General features: G+C 38.1%; 1 protein-coding gene across 5 annotated transcripts; it reads right to left on the minus strand.

The window, feature by feature from the left end:
- Window positions 1–1,824: 1,824 nt before the first annotated feature.
- Window positions 1,825–15,432, minus strand: LOC103707053 (glycosyltransferase BC10-like). 5 transcript variants are annotated; one of them, XR_015971411.1, is made up of 12 exons: window positions 15,111–15,432; window positions 13,596–14,031; window positions 11,850–11,948; window positions 9,274–9,374; window positions 9,117–9,188; window positions 8,795–8,885; window positions 5,862–5,942; window positions 4,792–4,851; window positions 4,566–4,688; window positions 4,423–4,461; window positions 1,997–2,374; window positions 1,825–1,908 (listed from the first exon to the last, which is right to left on the minus strand). XR_015971411.1 is itself a non-coding variant. In XM_008791401.5 (11 exons), the coding sequence occupies exons 2-11, from the start codon at window positions 13,977–13,979 to the stop codon at window positions 2,246–2,248; spliced, it is 1,179 nt and encodes a 392-aa protein (XP_008789623.2). In that variant the 5' UTR covers window positions 13,980–14,031; window positions 15,111–15,432; the 3' UTR covers window positions 1,825–2,245. The 5 variants fall into 5 exon arrangements, 4 of the variants coding, with proteins under 4 accessions (XP_008789623.2, XP_026660432.2, XP_088563547.1 ...); XM_008791401.5 differs by having other exon boundaries at window positions 1,825–2,374; XM_026804631.3 differs by having other exon boundaries at window positions 1,825–2,374; window positions 13,596–14,123.
- Between the last annotated feature and the right edge of the window lie 7,044 nt (window positions 15,433–22,476).

The raw sequence follows: 22,476 nt of genomic DNA on the forward strand, positions 1-22,476 counted from the left end.
CCAAAGGGCGCAGGTTTCACCATGAAAGCTCCGAGAAGCGCAAGGGGGCGGACGAGACTCGCCCCCCAACCTCAGTGACAGACTTTACTTCCCACGTCCGAGCCTACAAGTCGCTCGAACTCGAAAGTCGGGGGTAGTGTTGGGGGGAATAAGATTTTTTTCCAAATGACATAAATACCCCTAAGAAGCCGTACAAATTCCGACCCCGGACGGCCGAAGTCGGCGTCCGACTTCGGAACGCCCGACCTCGAGACCTCCGGCCTAAGAAAAACCCCGATGTTCGAGGTCTACTCTTGTCAGCCACCTACTACGGCCGCGCGCCTCAGAGGTCTGGCCGAGGACCATACCCTGACGCCCCTCTGGCATCTATTACGCATGGTCGCTGTAACTCTCCGGCTTACTCCACAATAAATGCGGATCTCCGGCTTACTCCACAATAAATGCGGATCTCCGGCTTACTCCACGATAAATGCGGGTCTCCAGCTTACTCCACAATAAATGCGGATCTCCGGCTTACTCCACAATAAATGCGGATCTCCAACTTACTCCACCATAAATGCGCATGGCTCCTGTCATCTACGGACTCTCAGCTCTCCACGGCAAATCAGCCCAGCAGAGTCTAGTCAACTATGATAAGTCTCCGATCTCGGCCATACCTCCGACACCAATGCAATAATTCGTCTGACAGCGTGCTAGTTCGGGTTATACGACGCCCCCACCGCCGACATCAGGGCAATGATTCGCCTGACCATGCGCCGACCTGAACAACATGCCGAGCCGTACTACGGCCTCGCCCTGTTACATCGCAGGTAAACCAACCCCCGCCTATAAAAGGGAGCCTTGGCCTCTCAGGAGGGGGTTGGAAGATTGATATACTCTACAGACATTATTTATCTCCTTTTCGACACTATTTGCCCCCTCCCTGACTTGAGCGTCGGAGGGCCGGCGCCGGAAAATCCGGCCACCGGTTCGTGTGCAGGCACCCGGACGGAGGGCACCGCCAACTGACGGACCGCCGCTTCGCCACGAGGACCTGCCGCCCCTTCTCTCCGACCGCCCCAGACGGAGGACGCCGCTCGCCGACGGACCGCCGCCCCGCCGTGAGAACTCACCGCCGCTCCCTCTCCTCGACCGAAAACTGCCCCCGGGTCCAATTTCCAGCAACACACCCCATGGGTACATTTAAGCGACATGGATGCATATGTTTTGCCGGTCAACTTCTATATTATATGAATACACATATTTTAATATTAAATGTACATATTTGTTAAATGCATTGTGTGCCTGCACAGGGTAAAGTGTTTTTCACAAACTTAGGTCTAAAACCATCTGAAAAAATAATCTATTTTAAAATAGAAAATTATATTTTTCCCAATCTGTTAATAAAATGATCCAAAGGTGCAATATTCTCTCTATTTAAATATTAACTCCTAACTTTCCAAATATTTGAACTGTAAATTCTCCAAAGCTTCCAAAGCTTTTTTTTCAGTTATGGCCGCACTTTCTCCTCATTGTTTTTATCCGAGCCTCACAAAGATTTGAACACATCTACCATCCAACTAAATCTGTCATCTTAGTACTGGACTCCATACCGATGCCATACTACCATTATGTCAGTACAATACAGAATCTTTTCGGCATATCAAATATCGGTATGCCACCCATATTAGGTACGGATATTGAGCTATTATAGTATGCCCCATACCATCCGATTCAAGCCAATACGGCAAACCATGATCCAGCAATTTCACTTTCCGCCGGTATCTAAACCATAGGGTCCCAATTTATGTTTCCTTTGTAGTCAATAAATTTGAGATGCGATGCTTACAAGAAGAAATGTAATTTATAGGCTTTCTTCATCTCGACCAAAAATGGATCATCTTACAACAGTTAAATAGACAAAAATTGCTGTTCAAAAGGCAGAATCATTAATAAATAAGTGAACCAAAAAAGAAAACTAAACAAAACAAAGCAAGAAAATACAAGAACAGACTACCTGAGAGATGGCATAGCGTACCAATTTAGAGACAGCCACTTTAGCACTACTTGGAGACACAGGAATCTAAATTAACCCAAAAAACTTCTCCCATATATCGAGAACCAGAACCAGAATGCATTGGGAGAGCTTCTTGTGGTTTCTCAATTTACAGGATCACTATAAAAAATAATGGCTAAAGGGTGAGCAGCAGAGATCAGAAGCAGATGCTTGCATCACCAAAGAATGGTTGATAAGCATGTGGATAACTCAGATAGCTGTATAGTTGGAGAATAAATGCATCAGATTATCAAGAGCTTCCGGATAAAATTTCCTAGCAAATAAATAACATGGTCTTTTCTCCCCATTCCACAAACAAGGTGTCCACGTTTTCACTTTCTGCAAGAAAAGATAAGGAAAATAAAAGATTGTCAGCTTTGCATAAAAAGGACAAAAATTGCACTTACTCGCAGATTTTTACATGCATGATTTGTTCAAGAATGCATTATGTCTTTTAGTTCGTCCAAAGTACGTATATATTAACTGATTTGGATAGCTCAGTTGGTTGGCACCTCTCGGAGGTGATGCAAAGGGGAATTGTAGGTCAAACATGTGGAGATGAAATTGCAGTAAGATTGATTCAGAAGCTATGTTGCACCAATCATAATGATGCTTCCACTGCAAGGGGTGATACTGCTGTCGTTACCAATCCCTCTTCAGCAACTTTGCAAGAAATGGTACAATGTTAAAAGGCTACCCAAGTAGAAAATCTACATTGCTTAGAAATGGTCCGGATATTGAGTGCAATGTCAAATATGATTTATGCATTCTGTAGCCATGCCTCTCAATGACCAATATGTGACTCTAATGTGTATATTATGCACACGTGTTTCCAACATCATTTAAATTTATGAGTTCCAATTTGTTTCAAAATATAACAAATAACTAATCCTTCTTCCCTTGTCTAGTGGTTTTGGTGCCTGGATGCATCTTTTGTTAGCTTGGTTTTGTTACCGTGCTGTTTCTGGATGCTTTTGGGGTGGTAGGGTGCGGTTGTTGTAACATGGGAACCATTTTTGTTCTCCGACTTTCCTGGATTGTTCTCAGTTTCTGTCAAGATTTGAGGTTGTAGACTGTTTCCATCCTGTTTACCTTTGTTAGTAAGGTGGATTCACCACCTTTGACTAAAAATTGAAGACAATACATAATGAGCAATCACTTATGACCAGTTAAAGATTTAGCATGAACTAAGTCAAAGGGAACATAGCTAACCAATGGAACAAGATGTCTTGACATAAACTAGATCCGTCAATGTAGGCAATGTGTATGAACTAAGTCAAGATCATTTATGTGACATAACCAATGTTTCAGAGCATTACTCGATGTTTCTTATCTGTGTTCTGGCATAATCCAATGTTTGGCGGAAGTGAAGAATAAAAGACAAAATGATTCTGAGAGTTAGTTTGCAGAATTTATATTTTGTTTTCTAGTAAAATCAAACTTCTTCATTCAGAACAATGAAAAAAACTCCTCACTGCATCCGGTAAAAGACAATATAAAAAATTCCTTACTATATCCAGTAATGAAAATACATTATAGTTTGTATTCACAACAATATGAAAGAAATGAATACATTTCAAAACATTTTATGGTTCTGAAGATTAGACGATGGAGGGGGTTCAAGAAAACAAGATGACCATGGCAGAAACAAGAATTATGAGACAGATGCAAGGAGAAAGTATCGAGAACAGAGTGTAAAAAAGGTATGTTATAGAAGGTGTAGGAGTTGCCATGATTTGAGGACAAAGTCAATGAAAATTGATCAAGGTGATAGATATTTGCAGAAAAGAAGCCCCTAGGAAGGAGAGACTTACAAATCTATGTCCAAGAATCTAGAATGCTGAACAGGAGACTAAATCTTAATAGATGGAAATTGCGAGAAGTTGGAAAAGAATACAATGACGATTATCCCTTAATAAGTATGATTACTAAAATTGGGATTTAGAAGGTCAATAGCGATTTATAGGATCAAGGCTTGATGGTCATGATTTAATCACATCAATACAAGAGGATCCACATGTACCTCAAATGTGAATGTTGTAAAACTACATTTCAATTATCAAGAATCTATCTATTTTGGACCATTAAAATGGTGATGATAAAATTCCTGTCCATCATGAGGACACAATTTACCATCCAAGAATGAGAGAGAAAATTTTGAATGCCCATGTAAAGTTTGAATTGCAGTGTACACATGATATCTCAGCATACGTACACATGAACGTATATGCATCATTTACCTAATCAAATATCCACAGTTTCCAACTTTCCATGATATAAGTAACACCATAAACTATATAGATCCTTTGGAGCAGGAAAAGAATTACTTGCTACTTAAAATAGAAGGATGAGGAAAGCATATAGGAAACAAAATCTGCTAACATTACCTTCTCATCACTTGTAACATGATAACTCTCATCAATAGACTGCAATTGCATCCAAATCATAAAAATGAAATTAAAATCCATGAACCTCAAATTAGGTTGAACCTATGATAAAATGGGAAACATCATGTGAGGGAAAGACATACTGTTATATTCTTCAGGAGTTCAAAAGTAACATCTCGAGCCCGATATGCTTTTGGGTGCCACTTTCCTTCGGACCAATCTACATGTGTCACTGACCAATTGGCAATTCCAGAAGGATCAACCATCTAAGAATGCACAAATAAGTTCATGTATTTAGCCACAAAATTAAACTATTTTCACAAAAGGAAATTAGCAAAGCCCACATTGCAAATGTTGTTATGTGCTGACATTGAATAGGGTTGGCAGGTAATGTTCATCAGCATAGCAATTGCGTCCGTCCATATTTGGCTGTCAAAAACAAAATATATATAATGTCAGTACACTTTCATTAAACAGCGATCCGTCAAAACATTTCCAGAGGCAAAGATGCAGGAAGAACCACAGGGCCTTGAATAAGGTAGTCATGGTCCCGAGGGTGCAGATGTCCTAATGGTGACCAAAGGAACATGATATAAATTTAACAGATTCTATCAAAGTATTTCATGCTCTACAAACAAGCTGCTGCGGTTATATACAAAGTCATGAATTTTTCTAAACCTTTTTGCTTTCCATAATTGTCAGAAATTGAAGAAAAGAATGAGATTAAATGGCAATTACAGCCGAGCTCCAACCAATCATGCTATTTAAGGCAACTTGGTGGCGGCAAAAAGGCACATATATACTAACATCATCTCTTGCAGGAGAATCTGCAAAAAGACTGGCCTTTACGTACATGCATGAATTAGGGGGGAAAATCTCAATTAATCCTTGATTTGTCAAGCAGCATCTGATGGGAAGTCATGATTTATTGTAACTACCATCCTATGGGGAGGCCAAGAGAATTGGACAATTCTGACCAGCTTTTTATCAACAATGTCATGAGTAAATTATACCATATAAACACACATTATTTTTCGAATCCATTATGAATTTTTAATAATTTTTTTTTTTTGCAAAAATAGTACTCACTTAGAAGTAATAAAATAGCTCTCCAAAGTTTCAATATTGATGGAAAAAGCTTTCCATATAAATGAAGAGTGCACAAAATAATATTTGTCTCATATGCTCCTAGAGGAATTATGCACTTGTTGCTAAATTTGAGTGAACTTAAAGATCCTAGTCAGAAACAAGATCTAAGTGGATTTTTTTGTTATGAGTGATATCTCTAATCTGATAGGCCCAGTTATCATATGGTCATACCAGTGCAAAATCAATTTTCTGTTATTAATGGATGATCTGCTTCTCCTAACCACATTGGCATTTGGCTGGAGTATTCGACATATGACAAACTAAAGAAGAAAATTTATGCATATGTTTACCCTGCAATAAAGCTTGAATTTTGTGTAGTAAAGGCTGTCTGCTACAATTAACAAAGCATGCTGCCGCTTGACTGAGAACCACTGCAATACACATAAGACTCAACATGTGTCAGACCAATACCATAGATAAAAGATCCTACATAAGCAATTTGACATTTTTTTCTTCATCAGAAAAAGGATAATTCTATATTCAAAAAATATTATGATAAAAGTAATGTAAGCATAAGCAAGATACGGTACAAAGAGAAATTAATAAGAGTACTTTCAGCCTAACAGAGACACATTCAACAGGATATGAAACTTGCTGATAGCTGCACCAGCATCTTGAGGGTGCGTAACTTGATTATAATGCATTCTCTTTTCTGGGTGTATTGTTAGTTTCTGGATATTGCTGTCCCATGTTTCTTCTTTCTTCTACTCATTATTTTTCTTGTGTTCTTTGAGCATACAACTACTACAATTCTCCGACGAAAGAATGAATTTCTGAGGCAACAACCAAGAAAAGTTCATTGTGAAGTAAACCACAATCACTTGGTTTGTAAAATACGGATCTGCTAATGGTGGGTTCACAGTCAGGACTGATTCTTTCAGTAAATATGTCTTAGATCGTGTTATGTCTGATGTTTTAGGTTGGACTTATGAGAGACATGTATAGAGGGTCTTAGCTCCTTTTGACTATATATATAAATATGTATATATATAACTCAACCACAGTGTATCAACTAGGAAACCACTGCTCCAGAGCAAACTAATGTTAGAATTACATAATCTTCAGAAAGCTTGACACCAACCTCCATCTGCTAGGGAAACAAAGCAACTTCTTTCAAAACAAAAGAATAAAATTTCAAAGATGTCTAAATAGGACAACGTTTATTGATTAAGATAGTAAAGCACAATTGGTAAAAAAAATGCTATAAAGAAGTTTTACATGCCAAAACAAAATGGATCTCCTACCAGTCAACTGATAAGATTCTAGCATTGTTGAAGAGAGGGGAGCAGACAACACAAAGCAGAGAAAATTGACATTCTCATGATCCTAGGTCCCTAACAGACACCATAATTATTAAACATACAGTGCATTGTTTTGGCCATTTGTGGCATCATTCATCATGGCAACAAATAGCATAAGTTACCGATATGAACTTTTTGTTGTATATAAAACATCAGTACCACTGGAAAAACAAAAACAAACTAAATTAGTAACCCTTAGCAAGTGAACTTAAATGTCTAATAAGATGCTCAAGCATCTTAACCTTATGTCACATGAAGGGTCATCCTTGTCAAATAGATTGAACCCTTGATCATACTCATCCCAAAGTCTACTTCAATCTTCTAATGCTCTCAGAAAGCACTTCTTAAAGTGGAAGGCAGCATTATGTGGTCACCTTTCACTACAAAATGAAGAAATATTATGCTCCACATGATATGCTATTGGCTAACAAGGATAGGATCAGCTTCCATGGAAGCAGATATGAGATACTCTCGAACATTCCACTTCCCATCTCCACCAGGACCAATAACCAAGGCTGCAACTGGTGACTTCAGATATTACCAATCATCTTGCCTAAGGAAATATACTAAGTGCCAAGCGTAAAGGTTTACATCTTTCAATAATAGCAAATCTCCTCATAAAAACTACCCAAATCCCAAAAATAAAAACACCACTACAAGAGTTCCTGCTAAACGTTATCTTCTATATGGCCCATGAAGCCAAGATTATTCATCATCTTGGCAAGGGACTAAACATAGAATAAGCAAGGACCAAGCATAAAATGGAACTCAAACAAAGGACCAGGTGCTAGGTTTCCCTTTTCTTTTGAACATGTCAGCTTAATTACTGCCAGACAAATTAGACTCTCATAAGATCTTATCATGCAAGAGTCCACTAACAGATAGAAGTTGGCTAGTAACTCAGGAGTGCCAAAAAAAAAAAAAAGCCTTAAGAGAGGATGGCATGAAACACTTCCAAACTGAGAATAGATGTAAAAAGTGGATTGTTTACATATACAATATAGAGCTAGCTCGTGTACTTGCAAATATGTCATCAATGTTTAAGGTAGCTGCAATAATTTTCTTCCCAGACATTTTCTTTTGACAAAAATCTAGTAGTTTGGCTGACTTAGCGGATACAAATATTTGGAATATAGTAGGATAATACACAGCCTGACTTGAGTTAAGTTATATTTGGAATATATACACACAAATACTTACAAACCTAAGCATGTGTAAGTAATAGCACATATATGCCAATAAGCAGTTTAATGAATATAAACTAAGTGGGAAGAGGCACGCTGCACAACAGAACTTACATATGAGGCTTGCCATGGATCCAACATTGTACTTAGAGTTATGAGGCAATGGGAAACAACATCCAAAGAGTGGATGGCTTACACCATGACAAAACTGTTTATATAAGTTATAATCTCTTTTGGAAACCTGTTGTCAGCATCATGATAACCTAGCTAAAATGCAACAACAAGTTCTTCATATCAAATGAATCAAGCAACAATTTATTTTGAGTAACATTTTTATCTCAGGAGCTAATTTTCTATGCTTGCATCATTGCAATTTGCATAATCTTGGTCAACTCAATAATCAGTATCTCATTCTACTTTGACATTTCCTTAAATACTACAACATTCATGGCAGATCATATAAGATGCATCAATGGGTTCATTTTCATTAATCAAATATAGAAACCTCACAAAAATTACACTCATTAGACAGTGGAAAATGGATATATTAACAGAAGTTGTGTCATTGGTTGGCTTCAGAATTGGACATGCTTATAGATTTTTTTTTTTTTGTTTATGTCCCTCTGCTTGGTCAGGTGATTAGGTTGTCATCTTGTTGCATCTTTAAGTCATTTGGGCACATTGATCTTCCATTTTCAGTGAATAACATCTCTATGACCAAAAATGAATTAAGTTTACCTGTGCACCCTTTCTAAAGTCCCTTTCTTCAACCTCAGGCAACATATACTCCGAGAACCTTCCATTTCCATGTGGACCAGGATCCTGAAAGCTGACAGTGGGAAACAATTTTCAACAAGAAGAATTGGTGATCACCATTCTAAATAACCAGGTTAAGATTTTTCAACAGGAAGAATTATCTATTGATGTGGTAAAGCTACAGAAGTGTTTGGTAGAGTTGTCATCATGAATTCATTGGAGAAATTTTCTGAATTTCAGTAAACAGCATCCAAAACACACCACTGAATGAAATTAAAATAGGTTAAATTGCAAATGGTCTTACCAGTCAATAAAGCTGATGTTTGTTCCCATCAGATAATTATACACATAATCAAAATTATGTAGTGGAACACAACTGTCATATAAGAAAAATGAGTACTTAATGTTTTGATAAATGCATGAAAAAAAGAATCTCAACACTCAAGAATTTATTCAATCACCTGTCAGAAAGCAAAACAAAATGCTGATTTTCAGTGTCCTGGAGTGCATTTGCCAATAATCTCTTCTCTGCATCAACCATAGAAATCTTCCCCCACACCACCTATATGTACAAGTGCTTATTCCAACATTAGTTCTAAATAAGAAAAAAATAATGTTCAAAAATTAATTATTAAATAATTCAATCTATTAATTGATGAAACAACCATTTTAGTTAAAATGAAAGCTACATCTAGTAGTTGAATCAATTTATATGAATTCAACATTTGAATCATAAATGTTTGTGTAGTTCAAAATCTCAACAAAGAAAATTAGGGTCCTCCAATTCATGATTTATAATTATTTTCACTTTGTTAAATCGAAGAAAGCAGATTTTTGAAACCACAAAAGCCTGATAGGAAGACCTGATTAGACCTAACTCCTTAAGGAAGTCCATATCCATGGGCCCTCTAGTGTTGTTTTTCTCTGTTGCCCTCATAGAGCTCTTCTCAGCCTCTTCTACTTTTGCACCGAAGCCCATTATTGCCAAATTACTGCAGACTCCTCAGAATCCCAATGGATGCCCCTTCGTCAATTATTGTCAATTCCGATAATTGTCTGTCCTCAAGGTTCTAAATATCGTAGAATGGGGCCATCCTGCTTTTTTCATGGAATGGATGCCCCATGTACCGACACTCTGGATGGTGGATGTCCCATCCCATCCCAATCCATTTCCCAACTTGTCTCGCAACGATGCCCCATCCCAACACTCGAGATGGTGAGACATTTTGCCATCCCACCAGTATTTAAAACCTTATTGTCCTCTAGGATATTGACGAGTCAGGTTGCTACTTCCTAGATATTGTTATTTTTTCCCACCCTCAAGCATAACTATTGTTAAGAAGGAATTATGACTTTGATTTTGACTCATCACGTTTTTTTGCTGCTAAACAAACTAATGATGCCCAATGCAATTTTACTTAAAGCCATGGTCAACCGAAAATGAACCCTCCCTGATTCCACTCGATATCCTTAATTTTGGATGGCCTAATCTACAATATCGTATCTCTTCTTGGCAAAGGATATGTTGCTCATTTGGCAAGCCAACCCGTCTGCATCCATCATGCGGTTTCTGCATATATAATATCTCAAGAGGATCTACCAACTCCCTCCTCTTCCATAACACCCCCTTACTAAAGCTTTTGGAGTTTTAGTCTTAAATAATTCTATTAGTGATCCTATAGATTAACATCACAACACTAGATATGCATCTTTCTCAGAGTATCATCTACTCAAAGGGGAAAAGGTGAAATATTATCTCTGACTCTCTCTAGTGTCAATGCTCAGTAACATGAGATGGCCCATGCAATCATAAAAAACATCTAATTTGGGGCACCATATTCATAACATAAAATTTAATTGTGATAATTAAAGTTTTATTCAAATCGATTGTATCAAATCGATGTTTTCCATAACATTCCATTCTCCTAATGAGAATATTAAGATCAACAACTATTTTTCACTGTAACTAGTAACTACTACCCCGGCACTTCATTATTTCCTTCCATCTAGTCCGTCAAACAGCTAGCGATGTCTTCACAAGGGCCTACTAAGACAAGGCCACTCATATTATACTAATCCCTCAGCCAAAAGCAGATATTATTAACATGATCTAGATAGTTAGGATACATTAAAATTATTAGCCAACACATTAGGTGACTTATTAATATAACGCTAGCTAATCATATTGACATGCATCTTCTTAAATTGTTCTACCATGGATCAGCAGCAAAACTAAAAGAGAGTGGGAAACAAGAATAAGAAGATGGCAAGAGTAAAAATGACAGGAAGAAAATATAGAAGGATTAACGAAAGATCAAAGAGAAAAAATGAAATTCAGAGGGAACAGATGGCTGTTTAAGAAGTGAAAACAAGAGTTCTAGATGAAAAACAATAAGAGGAGCACATAAAATAAAATTCAATGCTAAGATAGAATTTGGTATGTATCAAATTTATACCTCAAAAAGGAATATAAGTATATGCAAGTGAAATACCGCCTTATCTTCATGCTTAAAGTTGCACAATATCATGCTATCTATATTTATCCACTTGGATACCATGATAAAGTACAAAAATTTAGAAACATTAACAGAGAAACGTGCTAGCTGAGACATTGCACTTGTATTGCTAGTTTTTTCACTTTTACAGTTCAGGCTAGAATATGAATCATAAAGCATATGATTATAATACCTAAATATAAGTATAGATTTTTCACTGCAGTCTACTATCAAACACCTTATGTTGCACATCAAACTGCAAAATGATTTCTTAATCATTAGTGGAATTTGTTAACGTCTTACTCAAATGCATAAACATGATGACATAAACAACCGAAAAACCATTCATGGTTCATATATGATACAAGCGACAAATGATATCCATGTTAACCTTTTTTCTCTTACATGTTAGATATGAATTTCTGGAGACAGAGAGATAGCCTTTCCTTCCCCTCATGTTTGTATGTGTACGTTCATGTGTATAGGTGAAAAAAGGAGGAGGAAGGGACACAAGAATCTCAGAAAATAGAGGGTTGAAGCACCTTTTCACTTCGAATCTCTCGGCCAATAAATAAGGGACTCGCATGTTCTGGATTTTCCCTTGATGCATGTACATAGATGGAGAATCTCCCCTCATGTCCCTGGAAAACAGAATGTACAATATGTAAATACACAAAAGAAAACATCCAGTTACAAATTGTATTATTGGTAGATATTCTTTCAGTTATTTTTATACTGACTACTGTAATTGCAATTATTACTGTTCCAAATAGTCATCATATACAACTGCATAGCTTACTAGCGTCAACCAATTCATAACTCTCTTGCATGTTCACAATCCTTGTTACACCTAAATCAGACACCTATACAGCAATGACCTGGTCTGGATTAAGACACTGTCTCTTATGCTGCCTGTAGTAGATAGTTTTCGGCATAGAGAACTTTTGATTCTGTTATCATTTATAGATTATCCTCCATATTACTATTTTATGTAACAGATGACAAGATATTTAGATGAACAACCCCATAACCCTTTTCTTCCTTTCGCAAAAAGATCTATTGTGCATGAAAGAGTGAAGCTCGTTTTTTGAAATTTTCACTAGTGTATGATCAGATTTTTGTAGGAGATGAGGTACAAGAGAGAGCCCTTGAGGTTTTTTCCAAGTTTGCAGAGAAAAATGACAGCTCTAGGATCTTCACTGGAAGAATGGATTTTGTGATCTAAATTTTTTAAAAAAAAAATCCTACACTGTGCAAATTGGATAAGTTTCTAATTTCTTCTACTAGATTCACCAATTCCAGGCATGAACCGGTCCTTCAAGGTACCTCCTTCAGACTATACACCAATTTTCCAGCATTTAAACATGAGGTTTCATTCATATATGAATGGAAGAGGTCATCTAATAAAGAGTTCTGGACTTTTTTCAGAGGTGTGATTCATGATGGTGACATAACGAGGGAAAACCTGCAAGGTTGATGGGGAAGTCAAAAAAGTTCTGTAGGGAAAGAGGATCTGAAGAAGGAAGAGCTGAAGTGCACCTTTTAGAGGGACTAAAGAGTGAATATAAATTATTGATCACAAATAAAGACTTAAACAGGAGGCAATAGAAGAATTGAGTGTTCAAAAGGAGTTGGAAGAAGAAAAGATAACAACAAATGCTTGGAGATTTTTAAATTATTAATGTTCTTATAATCCTCACATACAACCTACAAATTTTAGTGCCCTTATAACAATGCTTTCATGTACTTCTTTTTTTGGGTAAACTTGATGCACCTCTTTTTAACTGTCTACTACTTGGCAGATAGATGCACTTATTTTTAATTGCAAAATTTCTTAGTTCCCAGAAGGATCTATCGTGCAAGGAAAGCCTTTCCTTGGTGAACTGGCAGTGATCAAACATCATTAAGATTCCATAGAAGAGAGGAGGTAGATAAAGAGTTTGACCAGCTTTACCAAGATTGTGGACGATGTGAAGCTAACAGATCTTCCCTAGAACGGAGCATTTAGAAGATTCAATAACCCAAGAACGTCAAATAGGTTCTGACAACAACAGCATTAACAGACTGCAAATATGTTTCCTATGTTTGTTTTGCTCATTTCATACATTTGAACAAGTAGATGTCACTTCCACTTTATGATAAAATTCTAAGCAACTTGAAGAAATGCTTGTAATAGGTGTGCCTATCCCTCTGGATTGAATATGAAAATGCATAAACAAATAATAAATATAAGCATTGTAGCAGGGGAAAAAGACCTAGATATTATATAGTTAAATTTAGAGCCTTACCAGGAAAAATTTCTCCCACAGCTTTTCAAAGGGCAATGATCCCGGTGTCAAGAACATGAAAGCAATTTTGGGATTCTTCGATTGAACGGATGGCAATGAAAGGATGTCTTTATTGACAGCACGAGAAGCCATCTCATCATCAGTAAGTGGCCGAGTAGGCATAGCAGGAAACCAGTCCTTAAAAGGAGTGCAGACACTAGAAGAAAAGAAGTAGCAAGCTGGATAATGCTGGGGTGGATAGATGTAGGCCCCTATCAATGAGATGCAAACCAAACATATTAAAACAATTATCCATAGAGGCCTTCTTGAGGTGGGCCTATGGCGCGGCACCGGCATTTTATATTTGTTCCCAATGCCTAGCTGCCACGCCTGAGCTATCTTCATTTCGTGCTTCTCATAACAGTCTGACCATCACCAATCCTTCTAATCTTCTTGGCTGCAACCATCAGATATCAAAAAACGAAACATTATGCAGAACCTACAGAGTAGCCACAATGCTGTGTATGCCATTGATTGAGTACAAATTTACTGCAAAAATAAAAAGAAAACATGCCCGTCACCTACCAGAGCTCTGAAAAATTGCATTCTTATATATGGGGAAGCCAAGTAAAAAGTGGTTTCTGCATTCAATTTTTAATCTTTTTCTAAAGGACAAAGTAGAAGTTGCTCAAAGAGAACACATATCAACACGCACAGTATGGTAGCTACGTTATCAAAATTAGCGGAACTTCAAACCTACCTCATGAGGAAAAAGTTTGTAAAACACAAGCAAAAAAAGGTTACTGTACAAAACAAATGGTTTGTATCCTTATAATTTCTCCTTCTACAGCAGGTTACACCTCCTTCTGAAACATAGGTAATTAACAGCTATGTTTAGTCCAACGAGGAGGAGAAAATAACCCCACAAAAATCATACGTCTTTCACCTTTTTTTCTTCAAAATTCCTCTTTTATCTAGATGAATCTTTTTCCTATCATAGGTTCTCGAAAGCCTGTAAAACCCTTGAGAAGTCAAGTCCAACCCAAACTGTCGAATTAAAACTATAAGTCAAAAAAAAAAACTTCGACTTTCTTTCATAAAGTCAAAATCCCTTCTGGTTAGATTTCCAAAAACCAAACCTAGAATTTCAAACCGAACTGCAAGAAAAGAAGGAAAAATATCAAATCAACAAAAACGAATTCCAATCCTGCGTGGCGTACAAGAAACTCTCAAAACCCCCTAATACTCCGTCCCTTCCAGCTCCCAACAACCGGATACCAACCCCCAAACAACAACCCCACCAAGAACCCCACAAATTTCATCCAAATTAGCTCTCCCGCACAAAGAACCACAAGAAGTCAACCTTCCGCTCCCTGGATCGACTCGAAGCGCCGATCGAGTCAGAATCCAAAGAAATCGACAAGGAAAAACGAAAACGAAAAAGCACCCCCCCCCCCCCCCCCCCCCAAAAAAAAAAAAAAAAAAAAAAAAAGAGGAAAAAACAATGGCAAGGGCAAAGAGAAGGAGATCAATTACCTCGGATGCCGCCATAGCGGTGGAGATCATCGGATAGGAAGATCTGGAGTGGAACCCAAACGAAGCTAGCAGGGAGAGAGATCCAAGGACTCTCTCTCTATGAGATCCGTTCGGGCAGGAGAAAAGAAGATAAAATCAAACATATATAGAGGATGTTAGAGCGGAGGAGATTTCAGAACCCAAATTTCTTCTTCTTTTCTTCTCTTTTTTTTATTTGTCTTCTCTCTTCTTCTTGTTCTCCCTCCCCGCTCTTTTCGCACGGCTGAAGCAGTCGTTGGTCGGCCAGCTCGCTCTCCCTCCAACAAGAAAATTTTACCCGGATGAGGCTTAACGTGTATATATATATATATATATATATTATTCTCGTATGACATCTATAGTCGTACGACCTTGGCGTATTTATGCGTGTATGTGACGGAACCGAAGGGCACGTGGCAAGAATCAATTAATTGTAATCCTACGTGGAAACGGAGCATGCGTTTTCCTCTTTTAGTTCTAGGTGATGACTTCCTCTCCTCTTTTGTGCATTTATATATATATATATATATATATATATATATATATATAATTGGAAAGCTTTCGTGCTTCAATCACGATCATCCATGTATTGTATTAATTATAACCATTGATATATTGCATGATAGCCATAATTTGATTCACCTTCACATATTTAAAAAAATAGTATCAAGAGAGTATCCTCTACTTTAAAAATCAAAAAAATTGGCACGACTTTGATGTGAAATCTAAAGCAAATGGTTTAATCATTTTATCTTCCACGTGTATTGCACCAACTTTCAACTATCACATAGGACAATGGAGTAGAATAAAGATGGAGTTATTAATTAAGAAACTATTTTGATATTTTATAAGTCTTGGAGCTCTTGTTGAGTGGGATGCCAAAATTGGATAGTGGCACTGAAATTATTTTTATTGTTTAATTTTACATCATTCTTGGTAGGTGCACTTTAAGTTTCTTGGACTGCTTGAAAGTTGTTTTAGCCTACAATGTTTCAAACAATGGTTGTTATGTTATAATAGTTGTTACAATGATGAGTAAAAGTGTGCATGCAAATGAGAGGATAACGTGATTAATTCTTACTAGGAGAAGATAAGGAAAAATTTTCAAGGGATCCACATTTTATTATCCAAATCCATGCTTGACTCATGAAGAGCCAATCCCACTTGGATCCCAACTTTTTGGAGAGAGATTCTATGAGAAAGAGATAATTAATGCATTTCATCTATTCTTTCAATGTGGCAGAATGGGATTGGTGCGATTACAAGGCTCCAACATCAGTCAGATAACGAGGTGGGTACTATAAATAGCGAGGTTGTGGTGCTCGATGGCTTTCTTCTACCCACCACATGCAGATGCTTCCAAGATTTTGGGGAAAAGGAGGCTTGGTTATCCGCTAAGCCATTTCACGTGTCTGTACTTCTTTTAATTATTTGAAGGAGGGAAAATTGCGAAGTATTTATTGGCTTTCTATTTTCTAATTTGGATGTGAATGGAGCATGCAATTCATCATATTGCAGAAGAAAATTAGATTATTTGCACACTGCTCCTATCAGACAAGTGCTACATGTAGCCAGAAGAGAGTTTGTATTCTCTTGAGGTCATGTTCTTCGCGTATCGTGTTATTTTAGATCGATCGTAGCTGCGAAATATGGATGAAAAAGCGCAACATGGTGTCTTGACCCTTGCATAAATTGCTTTGAAGAGTATGAGAATGGTGCTAATTCTTCACTACAAAAAAAATAGCCTTTTTCGATGCTTTTTAGAGCATGTACCGCTGCTTATAAGCGTCGGGAATTTTAACGCCGACGCTTTCAAATACATCGACAATAATGTCGGTAAAAGGAGAATAAAAATTGTTTTTTGCTGATATTTTTAGAAAGCAAAAGAGGGTTGACCCCTCGTATCCACCGATGCCTTACACGAACTCTTATACCGACAGTTGCAATTGTATGTCGAAGTAACGCATGGTGTATCCCCATTATCTCCTTTATGCATCAATACCTATAAAATAGAATTCTTTCGTGGCTATTAGCATATTGAATAAATCATTTTTATTAATAAAAGCAATATAAATATACAATATATTAAACAGTTGGAAATGTCAGGCAGGAGAAAGCAAGAAACAAGAAAGAAAAGGATACAACCTCCTTCAGTAAATAATTATCTCTGGATAAGACTTGAGCATGCTTACCATGCAAATTTGATCTGATATGTAAAGTTCTATGCAAGATGAATATTGTTCTAGAAAAGTCAAAATATCGATAAGCATTAGTTTTAAAACTTCGGAGGTTGGTAAAGTGGAAAATGACACAAATATTTCATTCACCATCTTATTATTTAAAGCAGAGTGATATCTCACTCTCAATATAACTTCTTGTATCCTTTCTTTCAAAAATTTTACAAAAATGAAATCAAAAGAGCAGGGCAAACCTCAAGTTCAAATGAAAGGAAGCAATATTAGGATAGGCTCAATATGTTGACTCATAGGACCACAATACCCTAGTGTACAAACAATTAAATAACACACACTTGAAAGATGATACTAACCAAAAAGGATTAACACATAACTAACCATATTTAGAAGTGATAAACCACATACTTGGTTGACAAGTCCCATACATATAGTCTTGCAGGCACTAGCCTTTATTTTTCAAGGATGATTTGCTTTGCTAGTTTTGCATTGCTTCTAACACAAATCACCAATAATAAACGGTCCAAGGGTCGCATGTTGCTAAATTACTAGCACATGATCTCAGCTTTTTATGACAAATTGAACCATTAATCGTGCGATATCAAATGAGTGGTTGGACCACACACCATGATGCCCTCCAAAGGTCAAGACATCACCAGCCAAAGAAAGTCAACTTTTAGAAAAAGCGAAGCCACTTAACTAAACCGCAACTAGCATTCCAATCCAAAGGATGCTTGTTGGACCATCCAATATTGCAAAGGTGCTCTCTTTTATCATCAAAACATTGTGACTTTCCATCAGAGCTGAGCAACTTAAGCTTGGCTCAAGAAAGGCTCGAATCAAGCTCGATCCAAAGCTAAATGGATCAAGTTCGAGCCAGCAAAACAAGCTCAAATATTATTTTAAATAAACCCAAAAATTAATCCAATTTGATCAGGCTCGACTTGATAGTCTGTGTGCGAGCGCACCTGTGTGTGCACATATGTGCATGTGTGTGTGTAGCATTGCGCAAGTTGAGCTAAGCCGAAGAAAAGCTTGAATAAACTAATAGCAATCTATGTTAAAGTTTCAAAATTAAAAATATTGCTCTTCAACGTCAAAAGCAGTGCAATTTCATCTATAAAATAAATAAAAAAAGTGGAAAAGTGCTCGTACTTGCTGCTAAAGAATCAGCATAGTTGTAGGTAAACCTTGTTAGCTTTAGAAGAATATGTGGCATCATATCCGTATCACCATTCCAGCTAGCTCAGCTTCCATTTTCCATCACATCTTCGGTCCAAGAATATTTTACAACATATTATAGTTAAGCTCTGGATTTTTTTTTAATCATTGTTGAGATCTAGGATCATCCTTCTCTTGACAATTACATATATCTTAATCACAACTGAATCCAAGAAGATCATAAATCATCTGAGAGTTCACTCAATCATATATTTCTTTATAGTAATCCAGCTCAAATGGAAATAAGGCATCTAACAGAGTATTGAAGGTTCCTTAGTCAACACACGATCACTATATGCTTACCCATATTAGTGAAATTATTGGTTGGACCAAATCTATCAGGTCAACGATAGAGTAGTCCAACCACAAAAAGGCATTCACAAATACAATATGTATTGCTTCTTTTTTCTCTTATTTTTTTTTGTCCACATGTCCTTTTGTGGTTGGACTGGTCCACGGATGAGCTGGCAGACTTGGTCCAATTAATAATTTCTCCGTATTAAGAAGTTACCATCAAAGAGAGAGAGAGAGAGGGAGAGAGTCCCAAATCTTTGACTTTAAAATAGTGATAGATCATAGAAGATGGAGTAGAGGAGGGCTACAGGTTACACCTCAGTAGAGGTCTTTCTAACAAGTCTTCTTCGACCCTTTCTAATTTTTTCTCCTCTTTTCAAAATCTGATTCTATTTTTTGGTAGCTATCTGATGCTTCTTTTTTTCTTTAAGAAAGACATTTTCTCCCCTTGGCTAAGTATTACTCAACATAGAATTTCAAAGAAACACACTAGGTTGCCTCGACCAAATCTGTGGTTGCTTTTGGTTTAGAAATAAGGCCAGGTTCAATCAAAAAAAAGAAAGAAAGGAAATAAGGCCAGGTCAAACAAGTCTCGAGCAGGAAAAAAAATAAAGGTAGAATATTAATGTTTTTTGGGGGGGGGATGAGGCCCTTTTTGGCATGGATCAAAAACAGTTACTCCAATCAGGAATTAGAAATTTCAGCTGAACAAAAAAAAAAATACCTTAAAAACGGTAAACATTCCTATACCGCTTTTCCTTATTCTCAAACACAGTATGGATGACGTCTAAGAAACAGGAATCCGTGAAGTAGACATCTGAATTTAGATAGTATTTAAGAAAGAAATATATAATGCCTTCATATGGCTTTTTCTTTTGTTTTTTTCCTGCTTTTAAGAATCCAAATGGCTTTGTTTTAGCAGGGTAGTCTTCTGCTTTGAGATTAAGAGACGAAAGAATGCAACGGTCACGGTCAGACTTGGTCAATTACATCGCCCACAACTTCTGACCGTTCGGACAAGGACATTAGAAAAGACACAGTAAAACAAGAAAAAAATGTGCCTATCGTCTGACTTTTCCTATGCCACCCCTTTTTTTTTTATAAGCTATGCGATCCTCTTTGAACTTTATTGCACACGTGGTTTCTAGAAATGTGAAGAACTCGAGACCAACGCCATCCAAAAACTGATTGGTGATAGAAGATTTATTAACGTGGTGAATGATCTTCCTCCAACGTGCTGGTTTTTGCTAAGCGGCTTATTACATCTGGCTGGCCAGAAATAGAAAACTGTTTAAAATTCTAATGGGAGCCCTGTGGTGACTGTGACAAGGGCCATGATCAACACCTTAGATTCCATATGGGAAGAAATATGGGATCCTACTCTCAGCTTTTTCGAGATCAATTTCGATAGTGAGGAGCAAAGAACAATATATGGAGCAAATTTTTTAATAGAGTTAAGGGTTGTATGAGAGGGATTAGTTTATGCCATTACGATTTTGCGGGCTAATAAACGCATCTTGGAAGGGGATTCAAAAATAGTGATATCATGGATCTCTCCTAATTCGAAGCACTGGAAGACTTTTCTTTCTCTGTTGGTTGATATTCAAAGGCTCATAGCTAGTTGCAACTCCTATATGATAAGACACATTTATAGAGAAACCAACAAGCAACTGACTAGGTAGCAACCTATATAGTAGAGCACGGTGGCATGGTGGAGAGGAGTTTCTCTTTGGACCTGCCTCGGCGATTCATAGATCTTCTTGTGATGGATGCTACTAGTTGTACCTATTCCACGGCTCCATAAAGCAGCCGCTCCAACAACAAGAGAGAGAGAGAGAGAGAGAGAGAGAGAGAGAGAGTCTCTAGCATATAGGGTTGCAAATTGGATTATTAAAATAAAAATTGGCTATTTACCAAAAGAAATAGAATGGACCAGTAGAAAGGTAAAAAAATTATGGGAAATTTATATAAGTTGCAGGAAACATTTGGAGGAACAAAATATTCATTCCAAGATATTGCTCGAAAAGGAAAAAATGGATACTAAGAAGTATAAATACTACATGTACTTGAGCAGGAGTTATTATTAAGACCTTTCAAAAACCCAAACAGTGAATAATCAATTATGATATAACTCAAGCTGCTATAGTTTAGTCCCTTTGTACACCATCGAGCTTGTTTTCATTGGTCCATAGTGCCTGAATTAGAACCGAACTGCTCTGCTGCTAATGACATGGGAACTGCCCTGCTCCTCTTATGACAAGGAAAAGGCCTGTATTCCACATGCAGAGTGGGAGGGGATGAGGTGCTTGTGGCTCTCGACAGCCAGTAGAGAAGACGAGAGGAGAGAGAGAGTTGGTCCAGCCACCAACGAAAAAGAGGTGGGGGCGGCGGCTGAGAGAGGCAGGGGTATGGCATTTGTCTAGCCACCGATGGTCTCCATTGGATAGAGGGAAAGAGGGGGAAAGCACTGGACCCATAGGGACTAATTCTTACAGGCCATGCGTCAGGGCTCGGAGTCCCCGGCGCTTCGTGAGAAGGTGGTTCGTGCGAGCTGTACCGCCTACCAAATATGGTTGGCTAGGAACGCTCGCATATTCGGCGAACGACGTATGTCGCCGAGATTTGTGATCGAGAGTGTCCGCAGTCAGGCGGCAGAGCTGTGCCACACCACCCCCGTTGGAGGAACCTTGATAGCTCGGGACATCTGGAGCTCCCACTCTGCTTCAGCAGTACCGCACGGTGTTTTTCACATAGGAGCCCCCACCCCCGAGCTTCCTCAAGGTCAACTTTGATGGGTCAATTCTGGATGGTGGCACGAGGGGAGGCGCGGGTTCCGTTATTCAGGACCCGTCTGCTAGGGTTGTGGTAGCTGGGGGTAGTCTATTTGATACTTCGGTTCCGAGTGCGGAGCTGAGAGCTGCCTGGGCGGGCCTTCGCCACGCCCGGTGTGTTATAGGCCAGGTCTATCATCCTGGAGGGTGATTCAGCTACCGTTATCAGTTGAATCCGGAGGGTCCTAGAGGTGACGGTTGCGACCACCCCTTGCTCCGGAACATCTGGGCCATGGTGAGGGATGGACGAACCTTTAAGACCAAGCATATTTACCGTGAAGCCAATGGTGCTGCGGATTGAGTGGCTGCGTATGTAGCTCATCATTCCGGAGGCACCTTGTGGACTGGAAATAGGAAGCTGCCTTTAGCACTCCGAGGTATCCTATTTTTTGATTTTATTGAGTATGATCTACCCATATTAGCAAAAAAAAAAAAAAAAAAAAGCACCGGATCCGTCGGCGCATTAGAGAGAGACGGAAGGTGAGGAGCCCAAAGAGAGATCCACCATGGATCTAGAACGTAATCACTCCATTTCCCAGCAACAGGACAAAGGATGTTTTCATCCTAGGTCCACGATGGGACGTGGTTCACCTAATAATTTCTCCTGATGCCGGCCACCGCTACCACATAAGTTCCATGATGGATCCTTGACACCGCAAAAATGAGAGTGGATCGAAGAATTCGTAAATAAGTATATTACAGCAATTCACAATTTGCTGGAGAACATTTGCACTTTAAACACTATTCCGACTGTTCAGAAACAATGCAAAGATGAGAAATTTAATGGCGTTGGATATAAACCAGAAGGAG

The sequence above is a fragment of the Phoenix dactylifera genome, chromosome 11, assembly GCF_051530095.1.
Source record: "Phoenix dactylifera cultivar Ajwa chromosome 11, Ajwa_hap1_PhDact_Kaust_v1.1, whole genome shotgun sequence".
Classification (NCBI taxonomy): Eukaryota; Viridiplantae; Streptophyta; class Magnoliopsida; order Arecales; family Arecaceae; genus Phoenix; species Phoenix dactylifera.

Coding starts and splice junctions, on each gene's coding strand:
- LOC103707053 (XM_088707421.1), bottom strand. CDS start 13,979: ATGAAGATAGCTCAGGCGTGGCAGCTAGGCATTGGGAACAAATATAAA. Junction 9,189..9,273: donor TTTGTTTTGCTTTCTGACAG/GTGATTGAATAA, acceptor CTTATATGACAG/TTGTGTTCCACTACATAATT. Junction 8,886..9,116: donor AACATCAGCTTTATTGACTG/GTAAGACCATTT, acceptor TCCCACTGTCAG/CTTTCAGGATCCTGGTCCAC.